The 24183-nt window shown below is 49.2% G+C and overlaps 1 protein-coding gene and 1 pseudogene across 6 annotated transcripts in view; one reads left to right on the top strand and one right to left on the bottom strand.

Annotated features, from left to right (window-relative positions):
* The window catches only part of TBC1D2 (TBC1 domain family member 2), a 58879-nt gene that overhangs the window by 22244 nt on the left and 12452 nt on the right, over positions 1-24183 (top strand). For 3 of the 6 annotated variants that reach the window (XR_003028853.4, XM_034967853.4, XM_003820623.6), the window contains exons 4-7: positions 2084-2217; positions 6499-6695; positions 14391-14786; positions 22401-22511. Coding sequence is in view for 5 of the 6 variants with exons in the window: in XM_034967853.4 (XP_034823744.2) it covers positions 2084-2217; positions 6499-6695; positions 14391-14786; positions 22401-22511 (838 nt within the window). In the remaining variant the exon portion in view is untranslated. Of the gene's footprint in view, positions 1-2083; positions 2218-6498; positions 6696-14390; positions 14787-15401; positions 15470-18424; positions 22512-24183 lie in introns of those variants that run through there. The other 3 variants (XM_034967855.4, XM_063593952.1, XM_063593953.1) reach the window with 3 other exon arrangements.
* Positions 63-1799, bottom strand: LOC103786445 (ADP-ribosylation factor-like protein 8B; annotated as a pseudogene).

Here is a 24183-nt window from a genome sequence, read left to right on the forward strand (position 1 = left end):
GAGAAACAGACAATAATTCTAGGATTATAGCTGAGAAGGATTGGAAGACTTCAGGAGATGCTTCAGCTTCTAGATTTTGAATGTCGAATAAATCATTGAAGTATGATACCTACATTATCCTTTTCTTTGCAAAAAATTGAATAGTAGCACATTTCTTTATCCAGAATAGCAGACATTCATTTTTTCAATTAGCTGTTTCTCATCCAAGGCATTAGGAAGATCTCTCTCTTGCTTCCAAGTACTAGCACTGGAATTCCTTGTAACTGTGGTTTATCTAGATTATATAGCTCATTTCTCAAGGCCTCTATCTTTTCACGATCTGCACCATCTGTTATGTAAACAATAGCGTTGACTCCTAAGCAATATAGTTCCTACATGCTCCAAAATTGGGGTTGTCCTCCTATGTCCCAGATCTTTTTTTTTCTGTTGAGATGGAGTCTCGCTCTGTCGTCCAGGCTGGAGGTGCAGTGGGGTAATCTCAGCTCACTGCAACCTCCACCTCCCGGGTTCAAGCGATTCTCTGCCTCAGCCTCCCGAGTAGCTGGGACTACAGGCATGCGCCACCACGCCCGGCTAATTTTTGTATTTTTAGTAGAGACGGGGTTTCACCATCCTGGCCAGGCTGGTCTTGAACTCCTGACCTCGTGAGCCACCCACCTCGGCCTCCCAAAGTGCTGGGATTACAGGCGTGAGCCACCGTGCCCAGCCATATCCCAGATCTTTACTGTGATGTTACCTTTAGTTACTTTCCTCGTGTCGAAGCTCACTGTGGGTATCATGTTTTCACTAAATTGACCTGATGCAGTGATATTCACAAAGCTGGTCTTGGCCTAAGTCCTGTAGCCCCACAAGCGTCAGTTCTAGCTCCTGCTTCCAAAAGAGCAAATGGAACTAGTACAGCAGGCAGGAGATGCGCGCCAGCGTGACGACCGCTGGGAGAGAGGATGGATGGGAGGGTCGGCAAACAGAGGCAAGGATGACTTCCACACGAGCCAGCCTTGGTCTGGACCACCCAACAGCTCCTCAGGATCCCGATGCAACACAGGTGGATGCAGGCAGGTGGCAGCAGCCCTGATAGTTTCTATTTCATTTTTTAAATGCTGGTCATGACACTAAACTGATTTTACAATCTACCAATGAGTGGGAACCTTCGGTTCGAAATACACTGACCTAGTGAACTCCTTTCATCATTTTCCCTCCCTGTTATTAATCTTATCTCTTTGCAAGGGAAAATAAACTCCTTGAACTGTTTTTACATCCAGCTCATTATGAACTTCTCTGTGGTCTGTGATCTTAGGTCAGCCTTTGGTACTATCTAGTTCCCTTCTATAAACCAAACATGTATTGAGCCCGGTCTCTGGCATGTACAACCCAGTGTTGGGCACCAGCAAACATGCAGGTAGGTTAGTATCCGGTTCTTAAAGAAATGACATCATGAGGCTTCAGCCTAGACAAGTACTTGGCCAAAGGGTGACCCAGCTGCGAAGTACACTAAGCCCCTTGGAGGCCATGAGATGGTCAGTGAAGGCTGCACAGAGGACAGATCTGAGCAGGGAAAGAGAGCAAGCAGGGAAAGATGCCAGGAGATGTTTGCAACTTATCTCAGCAGAAGTCGGGAGCCACTGATGGTTTTTGAGCCAGAAAGTTATGAAACCAGATGAAGGTTTCGGGAAAGTTGGTTCAGCAAGTCCATTCAGCATTCACTCAACACACCCATATTAAGCACCTTCTATGTTTTGGGCACTGTTTAGGCATTGTAGGTGCATCAGTTAACAAAACGGACAATACCTCCGCCTCATGGCATTTATATTCCAGCTGCAGGGTTGGGGGTTGAGGAAGTCAAGCTTATATTACTTATAAGCCACATAGTGTGTGGAAGATGAGAATGCGAAAGAGATAGGTAAAGGAGATTGGGAGTGCCATGCATGGGGAGGCATCATGTAGGGTGCCTGGAGTCTGGGAGACCAGTCAGGATGACAGGGTGTGGGGATGAGACCTGAGCTCCAGCAGTGGTGGCGGGAAGGACAGAAGGGCAGAAAGGCAGGGTTCAGCCTCATGCTCCTCTGTTCTTGTCTCCTTTCAGAAACACAATGCACAACATCCGTGGCAACAAGCAGGCCCAGGGAACAGGCCATGAACCTCCAGGGGAAGATTCTCCACAGAGTGGGGAGCCTCAGAGGGAGGAGCAGCCCTCGGCCTCTGACGCCAGCACCCCAGGTGAGCCTCTGTCCAGGGCTGAGCTGCCTTCAGGACCAGCTCCTCACGGCTGGCACAAGTGCCTTCTTTCCTTCCAGCGAACCAGCATTTGTGCTTTTGTGTGTGTCTTAGTTGGCTTGGGCTACTTACTGAAACACCATAGACTGCGTGGCTTAAATAACAGATACTTATTTCTCACAGTTGTGTAGAAGCTGGGAGGTCCAAGATCAAGGTGCTGGCAGATTCAATGTCTGGTGAGGGCTCCCTTCCTGGCTTGCAGATAGATGGCCACCTTCTCACTATGTGTTCACGTGGCCGAAAGAGCTCTGGTCTCTGCTGCTTCTTCTAAGGGTACTGATCTTATCAGGGGCTCCACCCTCATGACATTAAATCTGATCACCTCCCAAGGGCCCCACCTGTTAATACCACCACGCTACTAAAAATACAAAAGTTAGCTGGGCATGGTGGCCTGTGCCTACAATTCCAGCTACTCAGGAGGCTGAGGCAGGAGAACCACTTGAACCTGGGAGGCAGAGGTTGTAGTGAGTCGAGATTGCACCACGGCACTCCAGCCTGGGTGACAGAGTGAGACTCCGTCTCAAACAAAACCAAAAACAAATGTACACATGTGATAAAATGGCATAGACCTATACACACATATTGTACCAACACCAGTTTCCTAGAGTTGATAGTGTACTATAGCTATGTAAGATGTCACCATCAGGGGAAGCTTGGTGAAGAGTACTTGGGACATGTCTGCACTATCTTTGCAACTTCCTGTGAGTCTATAATTTTTTCAGAGTAAAAAATTAAGAAGAGGCTGGGCATGGTGGCTCACGCTTGTAATCCCAGCACTTTGGGAGGCCAAGGCTGGAGGATTGCTTGAGCCCAGAAGTTCAAGACAAGCCTGGGCAACATAGGGAGACCCTGTCTTTACAAAAAAATTAAAAAATTAGCTGATCATGGTGCAAGCCTGTAGTCCCAGCTACTTGGGGTGCTCAGCTGGGAGGATCACTTGAGCCAGGGAGGTCGAGGCTGCAGTGAGCCGTGATCATGCATGGGTGACAGAGTGAGACACTGTCAAAAAAAAAAAAAAAAAAAAAAAACCAGAAAAAGAGGAAGAAGAAAAGAAAAAGCACCCTTTGGAGCAGTCAGTGCCTGGCAGAGCCCTAGAGAGCACAACAAGCAGTCCAAGAGAAGGCCAGTGCTATATCGGATGAGTCACCATCATCATAACACTAGCAGTTACTTCATGCCAGTGCGGCAGTAAGCATTTTTTTTGGCAACAACTTTATTAAGATATATTCATGTACTATACAATTCACCCATTTAAAATGTGTAATTCAGTGGCTTTCTGTATATCCTCAGAATTATGCAGCCGTCACTATAATCAATTTTAGAACATTTTTATTACCCCAAAAAGAAACCTGCACCCTTAGTCATCAACCTTAATCCCCACTGCCCCATAACCCTAGGTGGCCACTCATCTTTCTTTCTCTATGGCTGTGCCTGTTCTCGACATCTGCTGTGAGTGGAATATACCAAGGAATATACCATGCTGTGACTGGCTTCTTTGACTTAGTAGAATCTTTTCAAGTTTCATCTGTGTGTACCAAGCACTTTACCTACCTTGACCTATTTAATTCTTACAGCAACTGGAACTGTATATATTGTATATATTGTTGTTATCCTCATTAGATTAATAAGGAAACTGAGGCATGGAAGGGTGGAGTGACTTGCTCACAGCCACAGAGTGAGTGACAGAACAAAATCTAATATATAAAGCAGGTAAATCCACCATAAGTTGAAAATATCATAAGTTGAAAATGCATTTAATATACTTAACCTATTGAACAGTATAGTTTTGCCCAGTCTATCTTAACCATGCTTGGAACACATACATTTGGGCAAAATCATCTAACACAAAACCTATTTTCTAATAAAGTGTTGAATATCTCAACACTGTGTTAAACTGTGTTAAACGGTGTTTACACTGTGTTAAACAGTGGTTGTAATCAGATTTTTAAATGGAGGAAAAGATTATTTTTATGTCAATAAATCTTTTCTAATATGTACAAATGAGTTTCTTGAACACTAATAAAAAACACCTACATTCTTTTTGAGACTCTAAATGAGCTACAAATTAAAAAAAAAAAAAAAAAAAAAAAGCAGAGTTGAGGCTGGAGTTGGAGTCTGGACTCCTCCTCTGCTCCTCTTACTCCACCTTCCTCTCCCAGTCAGCCCTTGAGGCACTCCTATGAAATCCAGGGCACTGATTGAACACCACTGTCTTAGGCCTTATTTTCTCTAATTATAAACTGGGCACTGTGAGGCCTGCCCTGCCTGTCCTCAGAGTTGGTGCACAGTCATGTATCAGAGGGCAGCAGTGCTACAAGGAGCTTCCCTGCTCCCCTATACCCCATTACAGGAAGGAGAAAGAGGTAGTACATATTTCTGAGCTCTGCAGGCTGCCTTGTACCCAGTGTAACCTGATTTCTCTTCGATCTGGAACAAGACTGTTCTGGTTTTGCACTCAGCAAGGCACTGTTGTTTTGTTCGTTTGTTTTGAGTCAGAGTCTCGCTCTGTTGCCCAGGCTAAAGCGCACTGGCATGATCTCGGCTCACTACAACCTCTGCCTCCCGGGTTCAAGTGATTTCTGGCTAATTTTTGTATTTTTAGTAGAAACGGGGTTTCACCATGTTGGCCAGGGTGGTCTCGAACTCCTGACTTCAAGTGATCTACCCGCCTCAGCCTCCCAAAGTCCTAGGATTACAGGCGTGAGCCACCACGCCCGGCCGAGCAAGGTACTGTTTTTGCACTCAGTGTCTGGTTCCTGTCACCTACTGAAGTAACTCTTTATTTGTTCAAGACTGTTTGGCCAGCCCTTGGCCTGGTCTCATGCTAAGTCATTTGGCCTATCCCCAAAGCCCTGCGTGTCCCCTATCCTGGGATGCCATACCACATTCTTATTTTCAACACCTTTAACACTTTAGTCCCAAGAAATAGGTAATAGTTTACTAAAATGCATACTCCTACAAATGAGTAATTTGGTTAGGAGATTTAGATAAGATCAATTTACGATCCTACAAAATATCTGAGAGTAGGCAGTAAATGTGGCCGTAAGCTCAGCAGCCAAGGCAAAGAGGGAAATGCAAGCAGCTAGATTATTTCCAGTGTCCATAAGACTAAAAACATATTTTCTTATAAGAAGCAAAGCTTTTCTTGGAAGTTCCTAGGGCTGAAGGGAATTTCTTCTGCTGGGGACTCATAACAGGCATGATGTATATATCCCATGTGAACAAGCTTCTCAAGGGCCCTTGGCTACATAGTCACGCCCTTAAATGTCCCTTGATGCAGGCTGATGGCAGAGACCAGAAGCACAGCTGGGTCAGGGCAGGACAAGGCAACCCAAGGGAATGATTCTCTGATGTTTGGTTTGATTTAAGAATAAAATTTTAATGACTTAAAAACAGTGGGTGGCAAACATTTTTTGTAAAGAGCAAGATAGTAACGATTCGAGGCTTTGTGGGCCATAGGGTTTCTGTTTTAAGCACTCAGTTCTGCCTTTGAGGAGTAAAAGCAGCAATAGACAGCACATAAACAAATGGGCATGGCCATGTTCTAATAAAGCTTTATTTGTAAAAGCAGGCTGTGGGCTGGATTTGGCCTGTGAACCATAGGTTGTAACCCAGGAGATAAAAGGACTATGCATCCTTGAGACAATCAACCGTGGGGGGGAAATATATCTCTTAACTTAGCTTGGAATAAGAAGAATCAAGTTAAATGCTTGAGCTGCTCTCTGGAGCAAGAATGCAGAGTACAGACATTCATTTTGTGTTCCTATCATCAGACAGATCTGTGTGCTTTGAAAATCTCCTAGTACATAGAGGTGGGATCCTGAAATAAGGAACAGAACATCCTGCCAGGGCTTGTGCCTGAGGAGAAAGCCACTTGGCAAACACCAGCAGGGTGGCATGAGATAGACCAATGCAGGCTGGGTGGGATCTGAAGGAAGGAGACAGGCACAGTTTAGCAGATGGGCCAGCACAGTGCAATAACGTTTCTGTAGGCCAGTGGTTCTCACAGTCTAACCCCTGGACAAGCTGTGTCAGCATCACCTAGGAACTTTTCAGAAGTGCATATTCTCAAGCCCTGCCCCAGACCTATTAAATCCAGAGCTCCGAAATTAGGGCCCAACCATCCGCATTTTAACAAGCCCTCCAGGTGCTTCTAAAGCAAGCTCAGGTTTGAGAACTGCTGATGTCATCAGTCATAACTTCTGCGTTTCTCCTCTTGAGCAGGGAGAGAGCCAGAGGATTCTCCAAAGCCTGCACCCAAGCCTTCTCTGACCATCAGTTTCGCTCAGAAAGCCAAGCGCCAGAACAACACCTTCCCATTCTTTTCTGAAGGAATCACATGGAACCGAACTGCCCAGGAGAAAGTGGCAGCCTTGGAGCAACAGGTTCTGATGCTCACCAAGGAGTTAAAGTCTCAGAAGGTGAGGTCTGGTCCCAGGGAGGCCCCAGGTTCCAGTGGACCCCTCCAGTTCCTGGAGCCTTTCGGACAAGCTAGATGGACGCATTAGCCCTGCTGGGCACCAGCTACTCTCTGGTCTTTAAAGGCCAAACTGCAGAAGGTTGAAATATGCTGTTGATTACTCAAGAACCTGATGTCACTCAAAGTAAGTCACAAAAGGGCACCAAGGGCAGGTATCTCTGGAGATCTACTCTAATAACTGTCTCTTGGACCCCTCCTGGAGGGCCATGCATGGTCTCACCCCCTACCCAGAAAATGACATTATTTAGAGGCAGGTGTTCTGGATGCAGGGTCATGGGAGGGGCTGTCGATAGAACTGGGGGGAACTTTGACCTGGCAGCTGATATCTGGGCACAGATATCTGAATGACCGTCACAAGACTGTCACAGGAGAAAGCAAACAAGCAGCATGTGTGTGGCCCAGGGCTAAGCCAGGACCAACACAGAAACAGTGAAAGGAATATTTGGGCTTAATATGGTAAGAAGTTAATTACGAGAGTTACAAGAGCTATATAATAATTGTAGAAAACAGATCTCATACACACAGACATTAAAACTACTCCAAAATCCTACATCCCAGAGAGTAAATGGTATTAAAAGCCAGGGGCTACCTTATGAAGTAGTGAGGGTCCCAGGGCAAAGATGCGAGAGGGCTGCAGCTCCGGGCGGGAGCCCCTCTTTAGAGTGATAACAGCGACTAAGGCAGTTGTTACATAAATCCCAACGGTGGAGCCTGGTAGGACCTGTGGTGGCAGTGGCGGGCTCCAGTGAGGGCCCAGACTCCTCTTCCTCTAGAGGAAGGCCTAAGCTTTTGTGTTTGAACTTTGGCTGCCCGGAGGCCCTTTCTGCTTTGTTTTCCAGCCCTGACTCCAGAGGACTTAGGCTGGGGAGATGGGGCTTATGCCCTATTACCTTCTGAATATTTCTTATAACTTGTACATTTCTTCTTTTCTTTTCTGCCCTATTTTGGTGGGAAGAAATCTAGAAAAAATGCTCTCCCTATACCTAGTTTGGCCCCTCGTCTGCCTTTTCTGCCCCTAAGCAGTGACCACTGTCAGCAGATCTCAGGGGAACCGGCAGAGGCTTCATTCCTGGCATGTCAGAAGTTACTTTTTTTTTTTTTTTGAGACAGAGTCTCATTCTGTCACCCAGGCTGGAGTGCAGTGGTGCAGTCTTGGCTCACTGCAACCTCTGCCTCCCGGGTTCAAGCGATTTTCCTGCCTCAGCCTCCCAAGTAGCTGGGATTGCAGGCACCTGCCACCATGCCCAGCTAATTTTTTTTTGTTTTTTGGGTTTTTGTTTTTAGTATTTTTATTAGAGACTAGGTTTCACCATGTTGGCAAGGCTGGTTTCGAACTCCTGACCTCAAGTGATCTGCCCACCTCAGCCTCCCAAAGTGCTGGGATTACAGGCGTGAGCCACCGTGCCTGGCCAGGAGTTACATTTAGTGAAGCAACTGGTGATTAGACATTAGAGTTCTCAAAGGAGGGGGCTCATTTATTCATACGTTCTTAACTCATGTGTTTATTCACCAAATTTTTATTAAGGGCCTGTTATGTGCATGCAGTGTTCCAGGTGCCGGGAAAGAACAATGAGCAAAAGACACAGGCTCTGCCCTTACAGGGCTTGCATTTCATGGCAGAGACAGACATTAAACAAAGCAACACCCAAATGTGTAGTTATAACACATGAGGTCCCCTCTGCTGCTGCTTAGCAGCCCAGCTGTCTTTTCCTCCTGTCATCATGGTGCTCCAGTTCTGAGGCTGCTGGACGCTCCTGAGAGCTGAGAGGGCATGAAACAGAGCCATAGCAGCTACTTGATCCCTGGACTAGTAGAGCTTAAATCCCAAACCCAAACCTGGAAAGAAAAAGAAATCCTGAATATACGGGCAGCCTCTCTTGACACAGCCTTTCTTTCTAAGACATTACAAATTGTCAGATGAAGGAGAAAGGCCCCAGGAAACCTAGATTTCATGAAAGTTTGCCCCTGATTGCTCCTGCATCTCTGGAGGACTCGTCATTCTTCAATAAATAAAGGCAAGATTCTTGGAGATTAATAAGGGTTGCCCAGGCTATTGACAACTCCCATATATTCAGAGGGAAATTGTCAGGAGGAAGTTGCTGATGCATTAAAGAATCTGGATTTTTTTTCTACCAGGTAACCTTCCACCAAACCTCAACTTTGTGTCCTGGGATAGAGGGTCAAAAGGAGAATAAGTTGTGATTTATTTAGTTTATCTATTTATTGTGCAATATGAGTGGATTTGCTTACTCTCCAACCCATTCCACAAATGCACTTCAGTCTTCAGGGTGATTCAAAGAACCAGCCTTCAAATAAGACAGCACAGGCTCAAATTCTTGCCCTAAGCAAGTTTCTTAACCTCTCTAAGCCTCAGTTTCCTCTTCTGTAAATGGAGTTGCAGCCATGTTTACTGGAGAGACCTGTGCCCAGATTCATAAAGCCCAGTACCTGGCACCCAGCAGCTGCCCAACAGATGCAGGCTCTGGTTGTTCTGGCGATTACTGCAGCCCTCCTTACCCTCCATGTCAATCTCTTCCTGCCCTACAAGCAGTGAGGTGCCCTGCTGAGGGGCTCAGAGACGAGGCGGGAAGTGAGAGCCCATCAGTGCCTTCAGGAAATGTGCCGTGGGGCCATAGCAGTGATCAGGGAGCTTAGGTCTTTATTCCACATTAGGAAGGGAGGAATGGCAGCCCCGTAACTCTAGGGTTTCACCTGTAGCCCAGATACTGAAACCAAAGAGGTGAGACAGAAAAAGCCAGCACAACTTCTGGGTGCCCAGTGGTGCCCCCAGGCACTCAGAATGCCGCTGGGAGAGCTGCTGTCCATCTGAGACCCTCATTAGAGTCCCATTCATCAGCTGGGAAGATGGGCACCTGGAATCCTAGAAGCTACCCCTGCGAGGTACCTTCCTGTGTTTCTTTAGTGGGAAGGCACCTCCTGTCTACCTCAAACTTCAGGAGGACGTGGGAGTTTGGGGTCTTATCCTGGCTGATCTGGCCATTGCCAATGGCTTTCGTGACTCTTTAGGAATTTCTGTCTCAAACACTGCGAGATGCTCTTGAGAGCACATTGCAGACAAATCCCTGCCCTTGGGCACCTCACCGTCTAGTGGGGAAGAGAAGATGTGAGCATGGGAACTGCTGGTATGAAGCACGGCCCCAGGACTGTGCCGAGCCTTCCCATGTGTTATCTCTGTCCTTACAATAGTTTTCATCCCCTTACTCTGAAAGGGAAACTGAGGTTCTCAGAGTGTCTGCATGCTCAGGGTCTCCCAGGGGCTGAGCCAGCGTTTGAGGAGCTCAGAGGAGTTGGGTGACTTGCCCATGCTCAGGCAGCTGGAAAAGCCAGGATTGGGGCCCTAACCTCCTTCTCCAAGTCTAGAGGCTGGGCTGCCTCCTCTCTTCCATAGTCTCATGGTGAGGCCCACTATGAGACACAAGCACCAAAACTGCCCTTGAGAAAAAATGAATGCACTCCCTGTGTACCCCCTTGTGTCATATTAAACCACGGGTTGACTTCAATACCCATTAAGCCATTATCTGTCCCCACACCTGCAGCACTGGCCCCACAAGAGGTTTGGGCTCTAGGAGATAGCACCAGATGGCTGATTGGCCGGGGACTGACCCTTGGAGTTGACAGAACTCCACCCAGCCTGAAGGCCGTCTGCTCTGGCAGATGGAAGGCTGTTGTCTGTGGTGATGTTGGCCATCTGTTGGCGGCTGGGAATGATGAACCCCTCTGGCACCCTGCCTGCGGCCCTCTGGGGCCACCTTAGTTCAATCAGGATTACTGGGTAAAGGAACGTAATTTTTTAGGAAACTCAGTGGGGCAACGTATAGCCTCTTACTTTCCTAGAACTCCAGCCAAAAACTTCAGAGGACATGAAAGAGGGCTGGGAGGTACCTTGGCCATGTCAGCTTGGAGAGGGACACTTGGCACTTTCTCTTTCATGCTAGAGGCAGTTCTGAGCAGAAGAGGAAGCTTTAGCCCCATTCATGAGAAAGCTAAGTTTCAATGAAGAGGCCACCTGAGCTACCCTCCTTAGAGTCACCTCGTTAGATACACTCCCCACGGATCCAGAATGGGAACCGAGGCCTGTGCAACTCCAAAGCCCATGCCCCTTCATCTGACCCCTGTAGGGCCCACCACTGATGAAAGTAGCAATGCTCTAAAAAGATAAAGGATTATTTTTTAAAGATGATTTATTGGCTTTTAAAAATTTAAATAAAGTAACAACTTATGACCAGGTATCAAAATCTGAGATGAACCAAACAACTCGATTGAGAAATATTAAAAATACCACTTGGGCCGGGCATGGTGGCTCACACCTATAACCCCAGCACTTTGGGAGGCCAAGGTGGGAGAATCTCTTGAGCCCAAGAGTTCAAGACCACCCCGAACAACATAGGGAGACCCTGTCTCTACAGAAAATAAAATAATTAGCTGGGCAATGTGGTGCATGCCTGTAGTCCCAGCTATAAGGGAGACTGAGGCAAGAGAATCTCGTGAGCCCAGGAGGTTGAGGCTGCGGTGGGCCGTCATTGTGCCACTGCACTCCAGCCTGGGCAACAGAGTGAGACCCTGTCTCAAAAAAAAAAAAAAGAAAAAAAAACTTCAAAAAGCTTAATTTCATCAACCCCTCTATTTTTCTTTTCTTTTCTTTTTTTTTTTTTTTTGAGATGGAGTCTCGCTCTGTCGCCCAGGCTAGAGTACAGTGGTGCGATCTCAGCTCACTGCCAGCTCCGCCTCCCGGGTTCACACCATTCTGCCTCAGCCTCCTGAGTAGCTGGGACTACAGGCGCCCGCCACCACGCCTGGCTAATTTTTTGTATTTTTAGTAGAGATGGGGTTTCACCGTGTTAGCCAGGATGGTCTCGATCTCCTGACCTCGTGATCCGACCGCCTTGGCCTCCCAAAGTGCTGGGATTACAGGCGTGAGCCACCACGCCCGGCCCAACCTATTTTTAAGAATTGGTCCTAAGACATTGCTTATAATCCAGACTTTAGGTTTCTTGAATTCATGACATTCTCACTCCTCATCTTACAAGTCCTACTGAGGCTCCCTCCCTCTGCCCTGGTTCTGTTCTTTTAAGCCTATTTTATTCTGGTACAAGAATTCTGGGGGTGGGAGGAGAGCCTCCTGGGCTGGTGTCTGTCTTAGATTCTGGGAGCCAAATGCGGGAAGGAGACAGCTAGATGTAATGAAATAAGCTTCAGAGTCAACTCCCCAAATTGAGGGAAAGACACCCACTGGTCCTGCTCCTAGGGCAAGTCTGAACAATGATGTCTGTTGGTTATTTCCCTGGGCAGTCATCCAAGGTAATCTCCAAATCTCAGCTGAAGCAGAAAATGGCCTAGGCCCCAGTTTTCCTGGAACCACAGGAATGTTAATCTCTCTCCACTGAGCCCTGAGAAGCTGAATTCTTCATTCTGGACGTTCCAAACATTCCCTTTTGGTTTGCAATCACTGTGCTGTCCTCACCCCACCTTCCTGCCACACCCCAGGGCTCCCACAGCTCCATGGTAGCTCTTTCCTTCCTCCAGGTCTTTACTGGGGCTGTGGCTTGGCCACATCTGGAGGGCCATCCCCACCCTCATCTCCCACCTGCTGCTCGACCATCTCTGGCCCTTCTCATTCTTCACAGTTCCTTTTAAATGCTCTGGACTGGTATTCCCCACAACCTCCACCCCAGACAGAAGTCATTGCCTTTCCCACAAACACCCTTGTTCCCCTGACTTGCAGTAGATCATTCCACTGCGGTGGGTCATGTTCATTCCCACCAGCCTTTGCAGTCCTTGGAGGTGGGAACTCTCACCAGTCCCTCTCTGGGCCACGGCACCTGGCTCAGGGCCTGGCCTGGCACCGAGTGGTGCTTGGTAAAGCTTGGATGGATGGATGGGCATGTGGAAGGAAAAGAGAGAACCAGAGAAAGGATGGTCACTAGTCCTAAGGTTTCAGAAGATGCAGGCTAATGTGGTCTTGTCATTAGCTTCTCCAAAAAAGTCATGGTTTTTGGCAGTTTTCCTCCAATATAGAATTGTTCTTAGCAAATAAGGCTATCCAGCCAATCCACTCATTTTAATACTTTGGTGTGGTATAGTTGACATGTCTCTAGGAAACCATGTTTTTCCAAATGAGAAGCACAGAGCAGGGCAGTGTTGCCTGAAAGTCATACCTACCTGGTATTAGTTCCACGTGGGCCTGGCTGCTGATGTCCTCATCCTGGCCCAGAACAAATTCACATCCCTGCTTTGGGACAGATAGGCCTGAGTCCAGGCGTGGCCCTCCCTGGGGAAATTACAGGCTTAAAGGCACAGGGAGCTGAGCAGACCTTGAGTTCCTGTGTGAATTAGTTGCCCCTGCTGAGGAATAAATCAAGCTCTGTTGTTTCTGAACTTTCTAGAGTTCCTTCCACCAGCTTTGCAGGCATCGGCTGGTGGGCTGAAGGTAACTAGGCACAAATGGGTTGAATGAGGTCCTCTGTGTGTGGCTTTACATGGGGATTGCCAGTGTATTTCCTCTTTAACCCTGACTCAACTTGATTGGTAGTGACTGGCTGCTATATTGAGAATGATTCTGAGGCCTCAACTAGGGTAGGCTGTGCAGGAAGAAGTATGGGAGATTGATTAGTGATGTCTGCCACAGGGATGAGAGGGAAGAGTAATGCCACATAGCTGCCACCCCTGGTTTTCTTAGTTACTGAGCACAGGCTTTGGAATCTAGCCAGTTGAGATTGAATTCCATTCTACTCTCTGCTGGGCCTCAGTTTGTTCATCCCTGAAATGGATGTGTATATGTCAGGGTATGGGTTCAGCTGCTGTAACAAAAACATCTCCACTGGGTGTGGTGACTCATACCTGTAATCCCAGCACTTCGGAAGGCCAAGGTGGGCAGATCATTTGAGTCCAGGAGTTTGAGACCAGCCCAGCAACATGGCGAAACCCCGTCTCTACAAAAAAATACAAATATTAGCTTGGTATGTTGGCATGTTCCTGTGGTCCCAGCTACTTGAGAGGCTAAGGTGGGAGGATCAGCTGAGCCCAGGAGATTGAGGCTACAGTGAGCCATGTCTGTGCCACTGCACTCCAGGCTGGGTAACAGAGGGAGACGCTATCTCAAAAAAAAAAAGTTTCAAAGCACTGTGGCCCAAAACGAGTGAGAGGTTTCTCACTCACATTAAAGAACCCAGAGGTAGGTGAGCAACTCTGAGCTGGGGGGCAGCCCTTTCCCAACATGTACCTTCTGCTGTGGGTCTGAGGCGGCCACTCTGGTTCCTGCCACTTCCCAGCCAGAAGCAAAGAGAACTGGACCAGAGGAGCGTGTATCTAGTGGTTTTAAAGGTAGGACCCAGAAGCTGCCCATCTCACTTTTCATTTCCCATTTAGGCAGAATAGTTACTTGGCTACACCTCACCATGGCTTGGCTGGGAGATGCAGTTTTAAGCTGGGGAACCATGTGCCCAGCTAACAGTCACTTGAACAGAGAAGGAGAAAGTGAGTGTCAGGATGAGATGCCGCAGGGATGCTGCTGGGCACCTCTCACGGTTGTTAGGAGAACTACTGATAACATATACCCCACTCTGGTGCCCAGCAGGCCCTCCCTGAGCTCACAAGATGCTTCCCTCTCCCTGCCCAGGAGCTAGTGAAGATCCTGCACAAGGCACTGGAGGCCGCCCAGCAGGAGAAGCGGGCGTCCAGCGCATACCTGGCGGCGGCTGAGGACAAGGACCGGCTGGAGCTGGTGCGGCACAAAGTGCGGCAGATCGCGGAGCTGGGCCGGCGGGTGGAGGCCCTGGAGCAGGAGCGGGAGAGCCTGGCGCACACAGCGAGCCTGCGGGAGCAGCAGGTGCAGGAGCTACAGCAGCACGTGCAGCTGCTTATGGACAAGAACCACGCCAAGCAGCAGGTCATCTGCAAGCTCTCTGAGAAGGTCACCCAGGACTTCACGCACCCCCCTGACCAGTCTCCTTTGCGCCCCGACGCTGCCAACAGGGACTTCCTGAGCCAGCAGGGGAAGATAGAGCACCTGAAGGTAGGGGCCTCCCCTCCAGGGCCTGCCAGTCCTGCCGGTCCTCTGTCCCAGCCCTCAGGGAAGGTGCGCTCTCCACCCCTAAGGGTTTGCTAGGTGGAGTGGGGATACCCCTTCATCCTAGAATATTCACATTAGAAATACATGTTGATGGGAATATTGCTCTATGCTTCTTCACTTTCTTTACCACAAGGCCCACTGCAGTTTGCCTGGGCCTTGATTGACCCATTAACCAGTAGCCCTGGTATCCTGGGCTACTGAAAAGTGAAGGTGCCTCTAGATTATCAAATGAGAGATGAAAACCCGACTAGCTAAGTGTGGGGCCTGGCCTGGTCAACCTCCCTTAGTGCCATCCCAGTGCACCCGAGAGCCCTAAGGGGCCAGCACGACCCTCCCCCCACAGTCCTGCGCCTGCACACTGTACGGATGACTGGCAGCTGCCAATAGTCACTGCTCCCATCTATAGAATTTATAGGGTGTTTCCTGTGTGCCAGGCACTGCCCTCGGTGGGTGCATCGCCACATTTAGTCCTCGCGCCAGCCCTGTGAGGTGAGGCAGCCGCTGGTGTGCTCCCCCTTTACAGATGTGGAATGCTGAGGCTGAGAAAGGTTAAGGAGCCTGCCCAGGGTCATGTGCTGAAGAAGTGGAGGAGCTGGAGCTGGGCTGGAGCTCATGTCTGCAGTCTGGTCTGTCTGCTCAGCTGCCGCTTCTAGCTGCTGCCACCATCCCTGCTCCCCCTTTCCTCCCCTTCCTTCCCCTTCTCTGTCCCTATCTTTCCCTAGGCTTCCCCACCCCACAGGGACCAGTGATGTCACAGGAGGTAGGAACTTTATGTGAAGTGTGTTGCCTGCCGTGACCTGCAGCCTCCTCTCTAAAGGGTTGTGACAGGAACTGTCCCACTGGGAGGCCTGTGGCTGTGGAGTGCACTCATAGCCTCCACTGTCCGTAAAGGGAGCCATACAACCAGAGTTCATCCTGCCCCAAACCCTGCCACTCACAACCACATATGTACAGTCAGATGCCATATAACAGGCTGCATATGTGATGGTCCCATAAGATTACAATGAAGCAGAAAAATCCCTGTCACATAGTGACATCATAGCCGTCATAACATCATAGCACAACATGCTACCTTTTCTATGTTTACATGTGTTTAGATACACAAATGCCGTTATGTGACAGCCACCTATGGTATTCAGTACAGTAACGGGTGCACAGGTCTGCAGCCTGGAGCAATAGGCTACACCATCTAGCTGGGTGCGTAGTAGGCTAAATCACCTAGGTTTGTCTGCGTCCAGTCTACAATGTTTGCACAACAGTGAAATCACCTAATGACGCATTTCTCAGAGTGTATCCTCATCATTAAGCCACACGAGACTGTACGTATAGACTTATAACCTTGAGAACTCTCATGCTACTCTATCAAAGAACTACTTGGTGAGGGCAGATGGAAAAAGAAAAAAAAAGAAATCAGGAAGCTTTTGAGAGAAAAGCTCTCAGTGGGCAGTGTTGAACAGTGGCCACCACCCAAGCTTTGAAGTCAGACTGACCTCTTTGACTCTTGGCTCTGCCTCTTTCTGGCTGTGTGACTTTAGGCATGTTAGCTCACCTCTGTGTCAAATAGCCCAACTAGTCCTCTTGACTAGGGCTGTTAGAAGGATAAAGGAAAAGGACGTGAAACCTGATTCCCTTCCCTTTCTTTCAGCAAAGACTGAAAACCCACATAACCAGTTCCCGAATCTTTTCCCTTATTTAGTCTGAAATCAGAGATTCTTTTGGGTTAAAAGAAAAACATAACCTTTCCAATGCAAATGCAGCCAGATGATTAGAAAGCTCTCAGCCCTCCACACAGCAGGGAAAACTGCTTCCATCTGATTGCTTTTCTACCCTGCCTGCCCCCAGCCAGGCGGCTTCCTCTTCTCTCCACCCATACTGCCGGAATCCACTGTGCAAGCCCCGGTAGAGCAGCCCAGGGGTCAGAAAGATTTGTGGTGGCGCACGCCTGTGTTCCCGTCTACTCTGGAGGCCGAGGTGGGAGGATCGCTTGAGCCCACGAGGTGGAGGTTGCAGTGAGCTGAGATTGTGCCACTGCACTCCAACCTGGGTGAAGGAGTGAAACACGATCTCAAAGGAAAAAGAAAGAACGCTAGATCAGCCAGGTGGCTCCAGACAGCCTGAGAGTTGATTGTAATCATGGACTCACTAGGAGACTTGAGTGTGCCCCTGAATTTACATATTCAGGAATTTTATTTTTTTTAATTTTTATTTTTTGAGACGGAGTCTTGCTCTGTCACCCAGCCTGGAGTGCAGTGGCACGGTCTCGGCTCACTGCAAGCTCCACCTCCCAGGTTCACGCCATTCTCCTGCCTCAGCCTCCTGAGTAGCTGGGACTACAGGTGCCCGCCACCATGCCCGGCTAATTTTTTTTGTATTTTTAGTAGAGACGAGGTTTCACCATGTTAGCCAGGATGGTCTTGATCTCCTGACCGCGTGATCTGCCTGCCTCGGCCTCCCAAAGTGCTGGGATTACAGGTGTGAGCCACCGCACCTGGCCATGAATTTTCTTTATCAGTGAGCTCAGCTACATGGAGACTCTGGGTATGTGATTCACATTAACCAAGAATACGCTTGCATATGATCCTCAGAGGCCCAGTGTTTTGTGCTTTGTGCTTTAAAGGGTTGCATAAGGCCAGGCATGGGTGGCTCACACCTGTAATGCCAGCATTTGGGGAGGCTGTGGCAGGAGGATTACTTGAGGCCAGGAGTTAGAGACAAGCCGGGGAAACATAGCAAGATCTCATCTCTACAAAAAATAAAAAAATTAGCCAGGCACAGTAGCACGTGCCTGTAGTCCCAGCTACTTGGGAAGCTGAAGCTAGAGGATTGCTTAAGCCCAGGAGTTCATGACCAGCCTAGGCAACATAGCAAGACCCTGTCTCTAAAAAAAAATAAAATAAATTCACTAGGTATGATGGCACCCGCCATAGTCCTAGCTACTCAGGAGGCTGAGGTGGGAGATTACTTGAGCCGCCCAGGAGTTCGAGGCTGTGGTGAACTGTGATCACGCCACTGCACTCCAGCCTGGACAGCAGAGTAAGACACTGTCTCTATAAAAATAAAAATAAAAAAGAGAAAGAGTTGCATGTAGTTGGTGTTCCTTAGTTTTTAGCTTTTAGAATACCCATCAAATATCCATTGTCTTGAGTTTGAGGACAGAGAATGTTGAGGTTTCCTGCCTGCCCTGTGATTGAGGAACCCAACTTTAGGGAATGCCCCTTGTTATTCAGACTTTGGTTTTGAGAACAGGATCACTGACCTCTTGAATATCAGATCTGGAAAGACTCAGAAATCTAGTCTGCCCCACTCATTTTCTGGCAGGGACAGCTGAGCTGGGGCAAGGGAGAAGGACTGGCCCAGGGTCAGGCAGCAAGAGGCAGGGCTACAGCCGGAACCTGGCCTCCCATGCCCAGGCCACTGCCTTCCACACAGCACAGGGCCTAGTCCATGGGCATGGCCCAAAGAGAATTCCCGGGCTCCTGCTTCCCTGGTCCCCCTTCTCCAGGGTTTTCCTTCTTTCATTCCACTGGTGACTGTCCTGTGGCTTTTCTCTTTTCTGAGGTTTCTCTTTTTCCTCCCTACAGTTCTGAGCCAAGACGAGCACTCAAGGTAGGGCATCGAGCTGGAGGGGGAGGTACTGCCTGACGCCACCCACTGCCACTGCTGTTCCAGGCTGTGCTCACTCTGCCTCCCTGTCCGGCATGTCTGTGCCTTCCCTGGGGCTGGAAGCAGGGTATCTTATGTGGCAAAAGCCTTCTTTCCAAAGCCTTAGAAATAACAGTGTGTAGCCAAGCATGGTGGCTCGCAATCCAGTGCTTTGAGAGGCCACGGTCGGAGGATTGCATGAGGCCAGGAGTTTGAGACCAGCCTGGGCAACATAATGAGACCTTTTTAAAAAATTAAAAATTAATTAGCTGGGTGTAGTGGCACACACTTATAGTCCCAACTACTCAGGGGCCTGAGACAGGAGGATCACTTGAGCCCAGGAGGTCAAGAGTGCAGTGAGCTATGATCATGCCATTGCATTCCAGCCTGGGTGACAAAGTGAGACCCTGTCTCTAAAAATAAAAAAAGAAAGAAAAATAAATAAATATCCATGAGCACATCTAGGCCTGGGAGGAGGAAGGGGTGATATCAAGGAGGGAGACCCAGTGGTGTGGAGCAGTGGCCAGCGCCAGAGCTGGGTCTGCTTTCTCTACGCAGTGTCTGCTGAGCACCTGCCATGGGCTGAACACACCTGGGTTTGGATCCTGGCTCTCTTTCGTGACAAGGGGAACTTACTTTCTCTGTGTGTGTTTCCTCATCTGTTAAATGGGAATTAGGGCACTTTAATATTTATCCCACAGCCTTGTGGATGTGAGGGAGATGGGTCAGGTCATGGTAGGTCCTTTCCTCCCTTGTGAGGGGCTTGTTGTATTTTCCCGGGCATTGGATTCGGAACTCTGTGAGCCGACTGAGGGGGTGGGTGCAGGGTGGGGAATAGTAGCTCTCGAGCTGTCATGCAAACTCAGTGAGGGAGACAATGCTCATGCTCACGTTGCACTTGCCACATGCCAGGCACCATTCTGAGCCTTTTGCACATATTAACTCACTGAATCCTCTCCCAGCCACATGAGGTAGTACTGTTATTATCCTCATTTTCCAGATGAGAGGATGAGGTTAAGTAACTTGTCCAGGGGCTCAGTGGTCAAGATAGAATTTCCACCCAGACAGCGTGCCCGCAGCATTCATGCCACTGACCACCAGGCGGTGCCGGTACATGGCCAATGCCAGCGTCTTTGATGTGTTGTTATACTGTCTGATGGGTAGGAGAGGTCACATAAGCCTGCATGCGTGTAGCCAGGAGACACCAAAGGACAACGCTTGGAGGGTAGGGACTAGAGTGTGGGCATCCAGGTGGATTCCAGCTGGTGGGGAGCTCAGATGGTGCCTGGCAGGAAGTTTGGTGATTAGGGCTTTAGAATGAGACAGTCCTGGCCGGGCACAGTGGCTCATGCCTGTAATCCTAACATTTTAGGAGGCCGAGGTGGAAGGATTGCTTGAGGCCAGGAGTTTGAAAACAGCCTGGGAAACATAGTGAGACCTCGCCTCTACAAAATCAAAAAATTAGCTAGGCGTGGTGGTGCCTGCCTATAGTCCCAGCTACTTGACAGGCTGAGGTGGGAGGATTGCTTGAGCCCAGGAGGTCGAGGCTGCCATGAGCTATGATCACGCCACTGTACTCCAGCTTGGGCGACAGAGCAAGACAAACAAACAATAAGAATCAGACAGACCTGGGTTTGGTCACATCTGCCTTATACTGGCTGTGCCTTAGGCAAGTTGCCTACCCTTTCAGAGCCTCTGAGGCCTCATCTGTGTCACAGGAATAATAAAAGAACATCCCTTCTAGGGTTGCTAGGAGGATGAAGTGAGAGAATATATGCTGCGTGGTGTTGGTGATGGGGGTGATGCCGGAAGCCTGCACAGCCTCTGTATTCATAAGTTTCTATATCTCCAGACAGTAAAGTGTTAGACTCCAGAGAGAGTGGGGAGTGGTCCAGGAAAGGCCTGATGCTCATGGGAGACTGGTCCCTGTGCCACAAACAAGATTTTCACTTCTTGCCACGTAAGGATAGGATATGGGGACTGTGGAGAAGAAGCAGGCAGAAACTTGCCAGCAGAGTGGCTGGCACACACAGCAGCATTTTTGAGAGGCAGTGAAGCTGGTTTTTTATCTAGGTCAGGGACAGGATTGGATAGGGGAGGAGGGTGGCACCAGGGGTTGGAACTGCCTGGGTCCAGCCAGAAGGCAGAGAGCAAGCTGAGTGGATGCACAGCCTTTCAGCCTTGGCACAGCGATGGAGATGAAAGCAGGGGTGGCCTGGGTTGGGGCACCACAGAGAGCCCCAGTGGAGTGGTGAGGGGTGATGTGATAAAGTCACCGGGGGGCATTTGTTCCCTCCCCTGGGAGCAGAGGCCCTTCTAGTGTGTCAGGCTCTGGGCGGAGGGCAGCAGCCCCTGGGCATGCATCGGAGCTTCCAGCCTGGGGAGACCTTGGAGATCATCTTGGCCAGAGTGAAGACCCACCCAGGGAGGGCCAGGACCACCTGTGGGCTGTGCACATGTGACCCTGATGAGGATGTGCCCCAAACTACATGTGATGTTCTTCATTTCCAAATCAATCTGGCCATGTTGGAGTCATCCTTGCTGCAGCATCGCTTGCACATGTGATGTTCTTCATTTCCAAATCAACCTGGCCACGTCGGAGTCATCCTTGCTGCAGCATCGCTTGCACATGTGATGTTCTTCATTTCTAAATCAACCTGGCCACGTCGGAGTCATCCTTGCTGCAGCATCACTTGCACATGTGATGTTCTTCATTTCCAAATCAATCTGGCCACGTCGGAGTCATCCTTGCTGCAGCATCGCTTGCACATGTGATGTTCTTCATTTCCAAATCAACCTGGCCACGTCGGAGTCATCCTTGCTGCAGCATCGCTTGCACATGTGATGTTCTTCATTTCCAAATCAATCTGGCCACGTCGGAGTCATCCTTGCTGCAGCATCGCTTGCACATGCGATGTTCTTCATTTCCAAATCAACCTGGCCATGTCGGAGTCATCCTTGCTGCAGCATCGCTTGCACTCACCTCCAGCCCATACATCAATGGGAGAGAAAGGGCCTGAGTTTCAGCCAGTAAATACCCTGGAATTGTGAGGTATAGCTCTAAGAATGTGTTACGTGACTGAACGGCTTCTGTAATGTCCATCCCAGCAGAATTGAGAGCCACTGCTATAGCTGATCCTTCTCTGAGGCTCAGGTCCTTGCTTGAACCTTCCCAGTGCTTGTCTGGCTTCTCCTTGTATGCCCCAGCAGCAGGGAGCTCATTCCCTCCACCGGATGGGCAACTTGCAAAAGAAAAACTCAGAGATGTTCATCACAGCATTATTCATAATCAAAAACCAACTGCAAACACCCCAGGTTCAAATTAAAAAATGACAGGAAAAGGATTATGAGTAAGTTCTGGTAAATTCACCCAATAGAATCATCACCAGAGGTTAAAAATGATCACTGGGAAGCTTATGTAGCAACATTGAAAGGTTTTACAAAGTGACACTGAGTTAATTTTACAGTATGATTGTAAATATATGATAAAATATGTTGATTTTAAAAACAAACACTACTTGAGCACTTGCTATGTTTTGGTCCCTGTACTTAGTGTTGTCACACATTATCTCACTTAGTCTCCCAACTGCCCAGTAGGTTAGTTGGTATTTGCCCCTTTTACAGATGAGGAAACAGAGGGTCAGAGTGGTTCAGTGGCCTGCCTGAGGCCTCCAGCCAGAACATCAGCCAGGACTTAAATTCAGACCTACTGGTCCCTTTACCACATCATGCTGACATCAGGAATAGAGAAGGGTGCTATGAGTATTTTATTTTTCTTTCAGACTTCCTCTTCTGTTGCCATTATTGGAAATTTCTAAGGAAAAGAAGCTTTGGGGGCTCATTTGAGGGTGTGACTCCCCAGGACCAGGGAGATGTTTATGTCCAACTGATAACATATTTTGCTCTCTTCTCCAGGATGACATGGAAGCTTACCGGACACAGAACTGCTTCCTCAACTCCGAGATCCACCAGGTCACAAAGATCTGGAGAAAGGTGGCTGAGAAGGAGAAGGCCCTTCTGACGAAGGTGCGGGGTGGGGCCCTATTCCAGCCGTCTCCATCCCTGGCCCCTCTGCTGGTCCCCATGCTGCCCACTCCGTCTCACTTTCCTCATTTCCTGTCTGCCCCTCTCCCTCTGAACTGACCCCTTGTGAGCAGGGCCCATATCAGGTTCTTCTCCAGACCCCTGTGGTCTGGGGATTGAGTCATTTGTTCAGCAGCGTTCACTGAGTAGCTGTGGGGTAGGGACATCAAGACCAATAAGGCTGGTTCCTGCCTACAAGGAGGGTATAGACTAGTGAGGGAGTGTAACACAATCAAGATGTACTTGGGGCCAGGCGTGGTGGCTCACACCTGTAATCCCAGCACTTTAGGAGGCCGAGGCAGGCGGATCACAAGGTCAGGAGATTGAGACCATCCTGGCCAACACGGTGAAACCCCATCTCTACTAAATATACAAAAAAAAATTAGCCGGGCATGGTGGTGGGCGCCTGCAGTCCCGGCCACCCGGGAGGCTGAGGCAGGAGAATGGCGTGAACCTGGGAGGCGGAGCTTGCAGTGAGCCGAGATCGCGCCACTGCACTCCAGCCTGGGCAACAGAGCAAGACTCTGTCTCAAAAAAAAAAAAAAGATGCACTTGGGCTTGTGGGATTCTTGGGGGCCCAAAGGGAGGAAGGAAAGTCAGGGAGGGCTTCCTGGAGGAGGTACCTTCTGAATTGAGTCCTAAGGATGAGTTAATGTTATCCAGGCAAGTAGTGGAGAAGGACCTTCCAGGAAAAGAGACAGCATAGTAAAGACGTGTGGTCTGAGAGGTGAGGGGCAGGACTAGGGAGAGTGAGACATGAGGCTGGAGTTGAGGAGTTTGGAGTTTACTCCAAGGAAACTGGGGAGCTGAAGGATTCTGAGTGGAGAAGTCCTCAATCAGACTTCTGTTCCTGTTCCAAGAAGACTGCTGTGACTGCTCAGGAGGGTGGGCTTGAGAAGGTGGGCCTGGAAGTAGGGAGATTGTTTGGAATCAGCAGCAGAAATCCCTGAGAAGGGGCCAGGTGCGGTGGCACAGGCCTGTAATCCCAGCACTTTGGGAGGCCGAGGCAGGTGGATCCCTTGGGGCCAGAGTTCAAGACCAGCCTGGGCAACATGGTGAAGCCCCGCCTCTACCAAAAATACAAAAATTAGCTGGGCGTGGTGGTGCACACCTGTAATCCCAGCTACTCAGGAGGCTGAGGCACGAGAATCATTTGAACCCCAGAGGTAGAGGTTGCACTGAGCCAAGATCATGCCACTGCACTGCAGCTTGGGTGACAGAGCGAGACTCTCTCAGGAAAAAAAAAAAAAAAGGAATCCCTGAAACAGGTGTTAACGATGGGACTCAGGAAGCAGCCCAGGCAACAGAGGTGGGCACCAGGTGGGATAGGTAGAAGAACAGGCACAGAGGATGGCTTGGAGCTGGTGCCCGGCAAGTGTTTGGAGGTGGCGACCGGGCAAGGGTGCAACAGAATTGTTCCCCTGCTGCCACCCCAGGATGAGATAGGATTCGGGGTGGCCCAGAGATCATGGCAGTGCTATGAGTGGACTTTCACTGTCCCCATCTCACAAAAATGGAAAACAAGGAACTTGCCTGACTTGCCTAGCACCACCCAGCTTGTATAAATGTAAACACAAAAGTTCAAGGCGAGGTAGGGTTGTGGGGAGTGTCCCAA

The sequence above is a fragment of the Pan paniscus genome, chromosome 11 (genome assembly GCF_029289425.2).
Source record: "Pan paniscus chromosome 11, NHGRI_mPanPan1-v2.0_pri, whole genome shotgun sequence".
In the NCBI taxonomy this organism is placed as follows: domain Eukaryota; kingdom Metazoa; phylum Chordata; class Mammalia; order Primates; family Hominidae; genus Pan; species Pan paniscus.